Genomic DNA, 13,055 nt, shown 5'->3' with positions numbered 1-13,055 from the left:
GTGACACTGAGAGCCCTACTTATTTTCCCCAAATCTTAAAAGCAGATGTCACTGATGTAACCTTGCCGCAAAATTCTACTTATTCTAAGATGTGCACCTCTTCTTTGCTCCCCTCCATAAAGAGTGGGTCCAATTGACAGTATCCACCTGTTAAAATAGCTAAAAAAGGACGAAGGTACCAAAAGAAAAAATTACAAGTTAAAATGCCCTAAATTCCCTCCCCAACTTGCACTCTGTCTCTCTCTCTCTCAAAAATAAAAATTTTAAATGCCCCAAGCCGGCGGATGGGGGTGGAGGTGGAGAAAAAAATAAATTAAAAAAAAAAATAGGGGCACCTGGGTGGCTCAGCCGGTTAAGCATCTGACTTCAACTCAGGTCGTGATCTCACGGTTTGTGAGTTTGAGCCCCGCATCAGGCTCTGGGCTGACAGCTTTGAGCCTGGAGTCTGCTTTGGATGCTGGGTCTCCTTCTCTCTCTGCCCCTCCCCTGCTCATTCTCTCTCTCTCTCTCTCTCTCTCTCTCTCTCTCTCTCTCAAAAAAGAATAAACATTGGGGAAAAAAATGTAAAAATAAATAAATAAAATGCCCCAAGTTAAATATTTGGGATATGTCATTAGCAGACAAGGATTTTCTCTTCAATCCTGAAATAAGAAGCATTGGCTCCTTTCCCCTTCCTCAAACCAAACGACAGTTGTGGGGATTCCTGGGACCAGCTGGATATTGCTAAAGTGGGATTCCTAATTTCTCTGCTATTGCTCAATCTTTAAATGTCTTACTTAAGGCACTCCAACCTAGAGCCCTTCCGCTGCTTTCCTCAAAAACCAACCACAGGCTTTTGAGGAGGTGAAACAGCTCACTCCATCCCTGCTCTGGGGCACCCCAATGATCAACTGTCCTTCTTCTCTTTGTTCACAAACGTGAAGGTAACACTTTAGGAATTTTGACATAGAGACACGAAGACCAACACGGGTCTATACGACAACCGCAGTAGTGTAATAGCTGGGCCAAAGAGTAAATGCCATTGTAATTTGTATAGATATTGCCAAATTGCACTCCCAGGAGTTACCCCAGTCCTACATGACCTCTCCATTTGGCCTGGGCTTCCTCAAAGAATGGTGGCTGGGTTCAAAGAAACAAGCATCTCAGGGCACTTGGCTAGCTCAGTTGGAAGGGCATGCAATTCTTGATCTCAGGATTGTGAGTTTGAGCCCCACGTTGGGTGTAGAGATCACTAAATAAATAAATAGAAACTCAGGGGGAAAAAATGGATCCCAAGAGAACCAGGTGGAATCTGTTTCACCTTTTATGACTTTGCCTCAGAAGTCACATAGTGTCATTTCCTCCATAGTCCCATATTCAAGGATAGGGACATAGATCATACCTTTCCTTGAGGCGTGTCAATGTCACATTGTAAGAATAGCACATAGAGTGGAAGATCTTCTATCATCCTGGAAATTTTCAATTGCCCACACAACTCTTTCTGTTCTTTTTACTAAATCCATGTAAATACAACTTGAACAAAGAATTCTTTAAGACTTCAAAACACTATAGGGGCACCTAGGTGGCTCAGTCAGTTGAGCATCTGACTTCAGTTCAGGTCATGATCTCACAGTTTGTGGGTTCGAGCCCCACATCAACTCTGGGCTGACAGGTCAGAGCCCAGAGCCTGCTTTGGATTCTGTGTCTCCATCTCTCTCTGCCCCTCCCCCGCTCATGCTCTGTCTCTCAAAAATAAGTAAATGTTGGGGCGCCTGGGTGGCGCAGTCGGTTGAGCATCCGACTTCAGCCAGGTCACGATCTCGCGGTCCGTGAGTTCGAGCCCCGCGTCAGGCTCTGGGCTGATGGCTCGGAGCCTGGAGCCTGTTTCCGATTCTGTGCCTCCCTCTCTCTCTGCCCCTCCCCCGTTCATGCTCTGTCTCTCTCTGTCCCAAAAATAAATTTAAAAAGTTGAAAAAAAAAAAATAAGTAAATGTTAAAAAAAAATTTTTTTTTTGAAGACTTCAAAACACAATGAAATTGTTACCATGGCCCATGAAAAGAACTGTACTGGGTATTTTGTTTGCTCCTTTACAACCACCCTCCTCCAGTGTCCACCCACCCATTTGTGGGTGTTCTGCACCCACAAATGCTGGCCCTTATGGACTACATCAATAAGCCCTCTTGTTTATTGCTCTCTTCTCATTGGGTCCTGCCAATGAGTGGCATCTACAGAAGAGAAGTCTGGGAGAAATGAGGTCAGGATACTTATTCCCTGCCTGGATTATGGTTGCATTTCTTTACTCACAGCCTCTGTCTGAAGACCCTCCCCCATCCTGTCCTTCCCTTGCCTCTTTAGGATTAGGGGTAGGAATGGCTTCCCCCTGCTTCTAGCCCTGGAATGCTTCACTTTCTTTTGCTGGTTTCTCTTAACCCAGTCTACAGCTTTGTAAACAGCCCTTTCATTAAACTCTCCTTAAGTACTTGGTTTTGGTTTCTAGGGCTCTGACATAATATTTTGCAAAACCTGTTAATTCTGATGTGATCTTACTGAAAATAATTTTGCCACTGACATTTCAAGCCTAAATAATAGAAATACTTGTAAGACTCCTCTTTCAATTCATTCATGATACAGAAAAAACAAAGGCCTACATTTGCTGCTTTAAAACTGGTTAAGAAACCTGTCTCATTTAAATTAACACCATCAAACAAGTAATTCCACACTTGTTTAATTACACGTAAGTAAACGCAACAAAGCAGAAAGTATGAAGAGCTATAAGAGGGGACACTGACCCTTCAGGGGGTGGTGGTTAGGGCTTTCCTGAAGAAAGACACTTAAGAAAATCTCAGACAGGAGGAGACACATCTAATGCCAACTGATTAAAAATCAGCAGTTCTCATCATTTGCTGCGGGTCAGGTGACTAATCACAGATACTTGATCCATATTATCTAATTTGTCCTCAAGCTGCTATGTTGACATGGGTATTGCTGTATTATTTTTCATAGATGATGAACCAAAGAATAGACTAATTTGTCAATAAATAAGAGCGATTATACAGTTCATTATTGAGTGGATGGACAGATGTACAAAGAATGCTGTTCTGCGCAGAATTTTCCGAAGAAAGTCAAAGCCTCAAATTAATCCAAGAAATCTTACCGCATCATGAAGATGCTCGAGATCCCAACTAACAACCCCCAATCAATTTGTTCCTTCTTTTCGATTCGTTACTGAGAAATCTGAACTACAAGGCTGGTCAGTTGACGGGCACAACCTGTGCTCTGGGTCGCTTTCTCATACATTTGGTGGCTTATTCCCTTTTTTCCCTCTTCCTCCTCTTTACCTCCCCAGCGCCTTTGACGCCCAGTCTCCGGTTTTACCCACGTCGACCTAGTGGCTCCACTCAAGGCGCCTGCGCACAGGCCTGGCCCAATCGGACACCACCCAGGGCTGCGGCGGGCGGGGATTGGTTCCTCATGTCCCAAAGAAGCAGAAAGGGGCGGGGTTTCTCCGGAAACCTGTGGCGCCTGGCCGCCGGAAGTGAGCAAGAGAGTCAGAAAAGTTGTTTGTTGTCGCCGGAAGTGTGGGGGATAAGGCGCTGTCGGGTGATGGCTGCGGAGGCTGAGGATAAGGTGGGTGGCAGGCTTTGTCCAGGGGTCTGGGATAGGAGCGTCTGCGGGTGGAGGTTTGGCCTAGACGTCGAGGCGATGCCAGAGAGGGAGGCGCACACACCGTGGGGCCGGCGGGGGGAATCGGCCTGGGCCGCCCCGGCTCCAGCGGGTCCTCCTCGCCGCAGGTGCCGGTGGACTGCGCGGAAGAAGGGGAGCTGCCCCCAGCTGCGGCCACGGAGCTGGCCGCCCAGAAGCGCGAACAGAGGCTGCGCAAATTCCGGGAGCTGCACCTGAAGCGGGTGAGTGGCCCCGGAGGCATCCGAGACCCGTCACCCAGGCAGGCCTGTGCGCGTTTGCGGAGGGACGGGGAGGCCGCACCGGCGCGCCTGACAGACCCGCAGGGCAGAGGGAGATCTTTCCCGGCGGACCGCAACCCCGGGAGCACACTGGAATCACTTGGAGAACTTTTAAAAAATGTTCATGCTTAGGCCTCACTTCCAGTGTCCTATTTAATCAGTTTCTCGACCCAGACATTGGTATTCTTCTTTTTAATTTTTTTTTAATGTTTATTTACTTTTGACAGAGAGAGAGACAGAGAGACAGAGCATGAGCGAGGGAGGGGCAGAGAGAGAGGGAGACAGAATCTGAAACAGGCTCCAGGCTCTGAGCGGTCAGCACAGAGCCCGACGCGGGGCTCGAACTCACAAACCATGAGATCATGACCTGAGCCGAAGTCAGATGCTCAACTGACTGAGCCACCCAGGTGCCCCTGGTATTCTTTTTAATCGACCTCTCCCTGGACCCTCCTCTCAGCCCGTGATTCTGTCAAACCCTTCTTTTTATGGAGGGGGGATGTCGCGGACCAGAAATGGAAAGGAGTTTGTTTGTTGTCACACAGCAAGTTGGCTACTCATTCATTTGTACAAAAAGTGCCCACCACCCCCACCCCACCGTCCCCCCAGCTTCTAATGTGCCATAGCCAATTAGATAGTGCGGGTACTTTGGCAAATAGGAGAAGTCTTCTGCCTGGTTATGGAGGCAGGTCCGGAACCAATAATGACTCCACGACTTGTAAATGCCATTTTAGAGGGAGGAACAAAGTGTCTCAAATACAGAGAAGGAAAAAAAAAAAACAACTAAAGACTGATGGGACAACTAAGCTGCTTGAAAGATGAGTAGGATATTATCAGACAAGGAGTTGGGAGGGAGAGGTATCGTAGGAACTAGTGGAAAGGCAGAGTCCTCATTAGGGTGGGGGGGGGGGGCCCGCAGGCAGCTGGAGACAGGGTATGTGTGAGGAACGTAGTTACCCGTATTTGTCCAGAAGGACTCCATCTGAAAACTAGTCAAACACACATACTTCATTTGAAACCCTCTGTAGGGAATAGGGTGGATGACGCGTGAAGAATAATATAATTTGAACCTCACCCTTTTGCAGTCTTTCACGAATCACTGGATCTAGGTAATCAGTAACTGCAAACATCACAAAAAGGGAGCAAATCAGAGATTGCTTGTGTCTTGATGGAAGTATAGAACACTAGTTCCATATAACAGAGTTGTTAAAAATAACCTGAATTGAATGAAACCACGAGACCTAAAATTTACAGTAAATACAGGGGTCAACGGAGTACGCGAAAGGACATCATAGGAAGGCAGCTAGCACTTTGAGAAACAGAGGACAGTCAACCTGATCAGTTTCACAGTCCCCAAAAAAGCAGGGGGCAAAAAAAGATGGAGAAGGAAAGTATAGATTAAATAAACGTTAGGAGATGTATTGACTAATCCCAATGTATGAAACTTGTCTGAATTCAAACTGTCAAAATAATGAAGCCTTGAGACCATCAGGGAAATATGAACATTACAGGATATTTGATATTAAGGTATTAATGATTTGGGGAATGTGATGATGGTATTGTTGTTAAAGAGGTATTAAAATACTTATAGGTGGGGGGGAGGGGAAAGCGTCAGAAATCAAAAAATTTGAGTCTTGGCCTAACTCTGCCACTAACTCTGAGCTAAAAACTTTCTCAGCTTCATAAACAATAGGGGAATTAGGTTGGAGTCCTCATATCACCTTCATGGTTTATACATGTGACCACCTGTCTGTTTGTCCAGTGTTTTTCTTTAAATTGCTATTTAAATTTAATATTACTATTTCAATGGTAATTTAAAATTTTTATGTCTTTTTAATCTGTAGGTTTGCTTTTCATCTCTTCTGTTTCTAGGTTTTGTTTTGTCTTTGAGTTTTGTGTTTTGTTTGTTTTGAGTTCTGGGAAGTCATTCTGTTTAATTTGGTTGGTAAAAAGATTGGGTTTTTTGTAGTTTTCCAGTCAAGATTTTGTGGTTGCATTCTGATGGTGTCTCATGCCCCACTTGTTTTTAAAAGGTGTTAAGAAAGGTGTCTTCATGGGGCACCTGGGTGGCTCAGTTGGTTAAACATCTGATTCTTGGTAAAGCTATATATACAGGAGTTTACCTCCTAATCTCCCGCTCACTAAAATTCCCCACCACGGATCCCCGCGTAAAATTCTCTAGTTACTCTCTTCCTTTCAGGATAAAATCCAAAATGTTTGCTTTGGACGCCTGCCATACTAGGAGACAGGTCATGTCTATTCAGATTTGTTTCCATACCTGGGCTGACAAATTTTGTGTCCTGGTGGTAGAATGAAGCTCGAAAGTTAAACCACCAAGAAGTTGTGGAGGAAGACAAAAGACTTAAATTGCCTGCAAATTGGGAAGCTAAAAAAGCTCGTCTCGAATGGGAGTTGCAGGAAGAAGAAAAGAAAAAAGTAAGTACAACCCGATCCTCCACAAGCTGTGGATTCCAGGGCGTGTTGTGTTTTGTCACGACAGCGTAGGGCATGGGACGTAAGCATTCTGGCTCCGGTCTCCTCAGCTGCCCCTTAGACAGCTGTGAGAATAAAATACGTGGAACAAACAAAAGCTCCAACAATAAGAAACTGTAGGGGCGCCTGGGTGGCTCAGTCGGTTGAGCGGCCGACTTCGGCTCAGGTCATGATCTCGAGGTGTGTGAGTTCGAGCCCCGCGTCGGGCTCTGTGCTGACAGCTCGGAGCCTGGAGTCTGTTTCGGATTCTGTGTCTCCCCCTCTCTCTGCCCCTCCCATGCTCATGCTCTGTCTCTCTCTGTCTCTCAATAATAAATAAACGTTAAGAAAAAAAATTTTTTTAGGAAACCGTAAAGCTCATGAGTCTCCCCTGTGTCAGTTCCTGGTTGAGCAGCCCAAGTGACCTGGTCTGATCCAGCTGCAGAGGAGGTTGGGAAATGGGCAGCCCTGAGCCCAGGAAGGAGGGGAGAAAGCATTTCAGTAGACACCTAATGTGTCCACCACAGCTGTTTTTGGTGTCGTTACAGATGTGTTACTTCTTAGAGATCGTAGCAAATTCCACAGTTTTCTTTTCAGGCTAATCGACTTACAGTCTTGATAGCAGTCATGTTTTTGCCCCTTTTTAGGAATGTGCCGCCAGAGGGGAAGACTATGAGAAAGTGAAGCTGCTGGAGATCAGTGCGGAAGATGCGGAAAGATGGGAGAGGAAGAAGAAGAGGAAAAACCCTGACCTGGGATTCTCAGGTAAAGCTGGCTTTTATTTCATTGAATGTGCCTCTTAATAACAGGGCTACTAATGCCCCATCTAAAACAGTCTGGGCTCTCATTTTAGATTATGCTGCTGCCCAGTTACGCCAGTATCATCGGCTGACCAAGCAGATCAAACCTGACATGGAGACATATGAAAGACTGAGAGAAAAACAGTAAGTCAGTGTGACTTAATAGTGTTTTTTTGGGTTTTTTTTTTTAGAAAGAGTGTGAGCAGGGCAGAGAGAGAGAAATTCTCTTAAGTAGTCTCCATGCCCAGCACGGAGCCCAACATGGGGCTCAATCCCATCACCCTGGGATCCCCACGACCCTGAGATCATGACCTGAGCCAAAATCAAGAGCTGGACGCTCAACCGACTGAGTCACCCAAGCACCCCAATAGCGTATTCTTTATATGTTACTGGAAGGGCTTGAATTTAAGAGTGCTGATTCTGGAGCTTTGCTTCCTGGCCTTGAGTTCTGGTTCCACCACTTACTAGACCTGTCATACAGTTTTTCTCCCTGTTTCCTCATCTGTATACAGGAAATAATAGTAGTGTTTATCTCCTAGGATTATTGTGAAGATGAAATGTATTCATACGGCGTACTTAATGTTTGACACATAGTACTGTGTCATCATCCTCATGATTATTATTGTTGCTATTCTGTGTCCCTTACCCGTGCACTTGTGCAGTAAGCATTGCTAAGCTACACTTTCTTTCCCTAAGACAGGAAGTGTGCTTAAGGTCAAGACTGTTTCAGTGTGGAGAGAGCACTGAGTTGGGCAGAGGACACCATGTTTTCATTCAAGCTCTTTCATTTGTATGAACTCGGCCTCCCTTTGTGTCCATTAGCCTCTGGTCCTCAGCTGGCACCTCATTTGGGTACTGGAGTATATAATTTCTTAAATATCTTCTTTTAGGTCTGATTTCTATTTGTTTGAAATCAACTCTGATCACAAAGATTTCCATTTTTGCCCACTAAACATTGTCCAGTTCTGATGGCATAGAATCTCTATGGTGTTACTTACACCCCGCTCTTTCTCAGTGGAGAGGAGTTCTACCCAACATCCAACAGTCTTCTTCACGGAACACACGTGCCTTCCACAGAAGAAATTGATAGGATGGTCATAGACTTGGAAAAGCAGTAAGTACTATAATGCAGCCTTCGGCTTTGTACTGATCTCATGCCTCGTGACAAAAATAACTTCATGGTCTTCAAGTGTAGCAATGGGGTAGAGAGTAAGGAGGACTTGAATTACTAGTTTGAAGAGTGGTCCCATTGACCATCACTTGTGTATTTGTGTTTTGAATAGGATAATTATTAGGCAGAACCAGCAGTATACTATAAACTCTGAAAGTAGTGTAATATATCACTGCCCTTGTATTTCAACATGACCCTGGGTTATTTCCCAATCTGAAGACTAGATCTGAAGTAAAGTACTATTGACTTGTAAATTCAGGAAAGCTCACTGAACCCATTTCTTTATGTAGAATTTCCTAACGATACTGCCTTCCATCTTAACTATGAGAACAAAAAAAGCAGCTTGGAATTTTGTATATTTGTTTCCATTACTGAATTTTATATTCTTAACTATTTGAGCAGGTTTTATTAATATCAAAAAAGAAAGTAATTTTGAATGTTATAAATTTTTCTTCCTCTAGAATTGAAAAACGAGACAAATATAGCCGGAGACGTCCTTATAATGATGATGCAGACATCGACTACATTAATGAAAGGAATGCTAAATTCAACAAGAAAGCAGAAAGATTCTATGGGAAATATACAGCTGAAATTAAACAGAATTTGGAAAGAGGAACAGCAGTCTAATCTCCTTCAGGAACTGTTTTGACTGTCAAATTGTAACAGTAAATCAGGGCTCTATTAGCTCTCTTTTTATAATTTGTAAAGATGTGTGCTATGACTATTCATTTTCACTCATATATATATTTATTATTATTCACTTGTTTCAGAAAAAAAGATGTCTTGTGTTTTCTGTATTCAAAGTGTGTGCTTCGTGTGTGCATCCTGCTGGGCTTTATTCCTAGTTACAAACGTGAATAGAATCATCATCGTCCTTAGATTTGTCTTGTTGGACTTGACCTACAGTTGAACTTGGGAGCTTCAGAGATAGAATGTTACATTGGTACTAACTCTTCTTGTAAGCTATGGTAGGTGGTGAAAGGGACGGGACAGTGGCTCCTGGAAATTCACCTTCAGCCCCCCTACCCAGCAGCAGTCACAATTAACAGGTGCTTGCCTATCCCATGCTCTACCCCATGGCCCACGTACATTTATGGGGCAAGCACAGAAGGTAGGAACCTGATTCTCTAATGACATTTTGTAAATACACCATTTTCAAAAAGCAAATTTCCTTGGAAGAAGGTAAATTAAAACATTTGGTCAAAGTATTAGTAAAACTTACATAATACAATCTTTTTTTAAAGCCTAGTTGAAATGTTAACCTTATTTCAACTGTTAATTAGGACATGTAGTTTCAGTAGTAATTATGGGAAATATGGGACAGAAAACCTGAACGTCTGGAGTATCCCATAAAAGTAGAGATCGTATCAGTTTACGTGACTAAAAAGACTAGGACTGGGATCAGTAAGTTGGGCACACCAGTATTTAGTGAACCAGTATTTATGAACATGAAAAGATGCTCCCATCTAGAGAGGCTTGTACAAGGCAGAGAAAAAAATCCAGCATGTACATACTATTTACACTTGCCTCTGCAGAATGCAAACAGAAACAGTAACTTTGACTTCCTTTTCAAAACAATTCAAGACAAATACTCATGCTGCCCAATCTTCTCAAAAAGGTAATAATCTGCCAGTTGTATGAGGTTCTCCAGTATTTTCAAAGAAAACATATACCATAGCACTAAGGGGAAAAGAGGAAGGAAAGATTAGTCGGGATAGGTTTTAGAGAAAGAAGTCCTAATAACCTGGATTTAAAGGAAAAATGGATTTCTCTAAAGGAGAAAAGCACTCCCAACAGCCACTGCTGCTTCAAGCAAGAGATGTGTGATTTGAGGACTACTCTGAAGGTGACTGGATGTTCAAAGTCACCCATTCTAACAGGCAATAGCAATCATAACAATTAATATACACAGTAATAAGTTCAGAGTAAGAAAAGTTCATCTTGAAGAGCTGATGGGGTAGGCACTGGAGAAGAGCTCAGGAAATTGATCTTTGGTTAGTAGATGGTAGTTAAAGGCAGACAGTGGAGGAAGTTGCCAAGAGAGCCTGTAGAGGGAGAAGCAGGCCAAGGATAAATCCTAACAACGGGCAGGGCGAAGGACAAAGGGCCAGTGTAGAAAATGGAAGAGGTCAAAATAACAAATGCGTGTAAATCCCTGAAGGAAATTTTGAGGACTTTTATAAAGAAAGCATTAAAAGTAAGCACTCTTAAAGATGACATTTTACTAAACTTAATAGAGGTTTACGGCAAACAAGGCGAAAGAACAGCATGCTACTACTGTGAGTTAACACGATTTCTCTAGTTTATGCCTTAAGAAAAAAACAAAGCGTTAACACCTGAACCTATACATAGGGCTGTGCTTTCCAAAATGGTGGTCACCCACCATATGATCATCTACTGATCCCCTGAAAAAGTGGCCAGGACAAATTCAGGTGTGCTTTAAGTCTAAAGTACATGCCGGATCCCAATACTTGGTACAAAAAAAAGCAAAAGAGCACTATTTATTGTAACATTGAAATGCTATCTTAGATACACTGGGGTAAAAAAATTACACTACTTTTTTTTTACCTTTTTTTTAATGTTTATTTTTGAGAGAGAGACAGAGTGTGAGCAGGGGAGGGGCAGAGAGAGAGGGAGACACAGAATCTGAAGCAGGCTCCGGGCTCTGAGATGTCAACACAGAACCTGATGCAGGACTCAAACCCATGAACCTGAGCTGAAGTTGGACATTTAACCAGTTGAGCCACCCAAGCCCCCCTGTTTTACTTTTTGCAATGTGGTTCTTATTTCCCCTGGATAGCACTGATTTTGTCTCTTGGTACAATTTTTCACCATCAGGACCATCTATGCTGCCCACCAGTTATACAGTGATAGGTTATCTATCACACCTGGGCAACTGCATCCCACTAATGATGGCCAGTCTGGGTTTACACACACACACACACACACACACACACACACACACACACACACACACACACATTGTAAGTTATCTTCTGTGTTACAAAGCCCAAAAACTGACACCACCATAGACCTGACCATGCCCAACAGACAAGGTCAATTTAGACAACAGTAATAGTACACCTGACAGGACAATTAGAAAAAAGAAAAAGAAAAAAGGATATAAACTATACTCTCTTCAGGGCATTAGAAATAAAGAGAAAATGAGCCAACAGACTAAGAAATCAAAGAGGAAATAGCAAAGCCATTCAAGCATGCTAACAAGGTTGAAGGAAAAGCTAATGGTTAAAGAGGAAGGATCACTGTAGAAGCAGATGTCAGAAGGTGTAGGTGCAGACCTTTCTTATATGTGAAGGGGTTTGGCTGAAGAATTATAGGACATGTCCAGTGACTTAGCTCATAAGGGCTAGTATATTTGAATACAGGTCATAATCACGGTAAGTGTTGCTACCAGTGAAATGAAGGTAAAAAATGTCATTACCACATCATTCTTTCCCAAAGTCTCCCTCGCAAAGAAATCCTTTTGAGTTCTGCAACTGGGCTAAGGATACCAACTAAATACACTAACCAGGTGATCATGTTAACATTTTCAGTTACAACTCAAATCCTAATGTTTTACTGGACTTTGCTATAACCAGGCCAGTCTACCGATATTCTCTCGAGTTTCCTTAGAATAACAAACCCACCACAAACTCTTACTCCTTTATGAACACAGGTCACCCTCCCAATAACTATGGTTAACTTAGATATAAACTGGACGTGTTCACACACACAGGAGTGCTGCTGGCTTTAAGGATGAGAATGTAACCAAGCCATCATAAATAGGAATTACACGTCTAGGAATGTATCTAGGTCACTGTTTAAATTTTTCGTAAGGTCAGGGGTGCGCCTGGGTGGCTCATATCCAACTCTGGATTTCAGCTCGTCATGAGCTCTCGGTTTGATGGATTGAGCCCTAGTCAGGCTCCACACTGACAGCACAGGGAGCCTGCCTGAGATCTGATCTCTCCCTCTACCTCCCCTGCTGAGTTATTCTCTCAAAATAAACACACTTAAAAAAATTTTAGAGCAGCTCTTTCCTATACAATGTTCTATGATAGAAGCATTCTATCTGTTCTCTCCAATAATACAGCCACTAGCCTTAACTTCAGAAGTGGTTAGTATGACTGAGAAACTAGGGGCAATCGGGTGGCTCAGTCCATTAAGCGTCCGACTTCGGGTCGGGTCATGATCTCATGGTTCATGGGTTTGAACCCCACGTCGGGCTCTGTGCAGACAGCCCAGAGCCTAGAAGCCTGCTTTGGATTCTGTGTCTCCCTCTCTCCCTCTGCCCTCCTCCATTTGTACTCTCTCTCAAAAATAAATAAGACATTAAAAAAAAAAAGAAAAGAAAAAAGAAACTAGATGAGCTGTCAGCACAGAGCCTACTTGTGGGTATTCTCTCTCTCTCTTTGCCCCTCCCCCCTTGCTCTCAAAATAAACGAATACTAAAAAACTTTATTTTTTAACTAGAAAAGCATAATAAACAAAACCTCAGATTTTAGAGCTCAATGAGGCATTTCCACTTCTCCCTCTCCTGCTGAGTTTCCTGCCCTAAAGACTGCATTTTAACTTGTCCAGCACAACACTGTGCCAAAATTCCATAAATATTAGGCCTAACTTCTCAAATTTTAATGAAGACCCATATCAACTGGTAGTATTAAGATTCAGGT

The 13,055-nt window shown here is 43.2% G+C and overlaps 1 protein-coding gene across 2 annotated transcripts; it reads left to right on the top strand.

The window, feature by feature from the left end:
- Positions 1–3,485: 3,485 nt before the first annotated feature.
- Positions 3,486–9,179, top strand: LOC132672519 (pre-mRNA-splicing factor SYF2). Of its 2 annotated transcripts, XM_060624646.3 has the most exons (7): positions 3,486–3,607; positions 3,772–3,885; positions 6,250–6,375; positions 7,059–7,176; positions 7,265–7,355; positions 8,227–8,325; positions 8,844–9,179. In XM_060624646.3, exons 1-7 carry the CDS (start codon positions 3,584–3,586, stop codon positions 9,007–9,009), a joined length of 738 nt encoding a protein of 245 aa, XP_060480629.1. In that variant the 5' UTR covers positions 3,486–3,583; the 3' UTR covers positions 9,010–9,179. The 2 variants fall into 2 exon arrangements, with proteins under 2 accessions (XP_060480629.1, XP_060480630.1); XM_060624647.3 differs by lacking the exon at positions 6,250–6,375.
- Positions 9,180–13,055: the final 3,876 nt, after the last annotated feature.

The sequence above is a fragment of the Panthera onca genome, chromosome C1 (assembly GCF_046562875.1).
Source record: "Panthera onca isolate mPanOnc1 chromosome C1, mPanOnc1 haplotype 2, whole genome shotgun sequence".
Classification (NCBI taxonomy): domain Eukaryota; kingdom Metazoa; phylum Chordata; class Mammalia; order Carnivora; family Felidae; genus Panthera; species Panthera onca.
The sequence above is the reverse complement of the archived record's forward strand: the minus strand, read 5'-3'. Positions and strand labels throughout refer to the sequence as shown.

What these genes read in the sequence shown, in the direction of transcription:
- LOC132672519 (XM_060624646.3), top strand. Translation starts at nt 3,584, where the DNA reads ATGGCTGCGGAGGCTGAGGATAAG. An exon ending in GAAAGACTGAGAGAAAAACA is followed by an intron (nt 7,356 to 8,226) that starts GTAAGTCAGTGT and finishes GCTCTTTCTCAG; the next exon opens with TGGAGAGGAGTTCTACCCAA. An exon ending in GTCATAGACTTGGAAAAGCA is followed by an intron (nt 8,326 to 8,843) that starts GTAAGTACTATA and finishes TTCTTCCTCTAG; the next exon opens with AATTGAAAAACGAGACAAAT.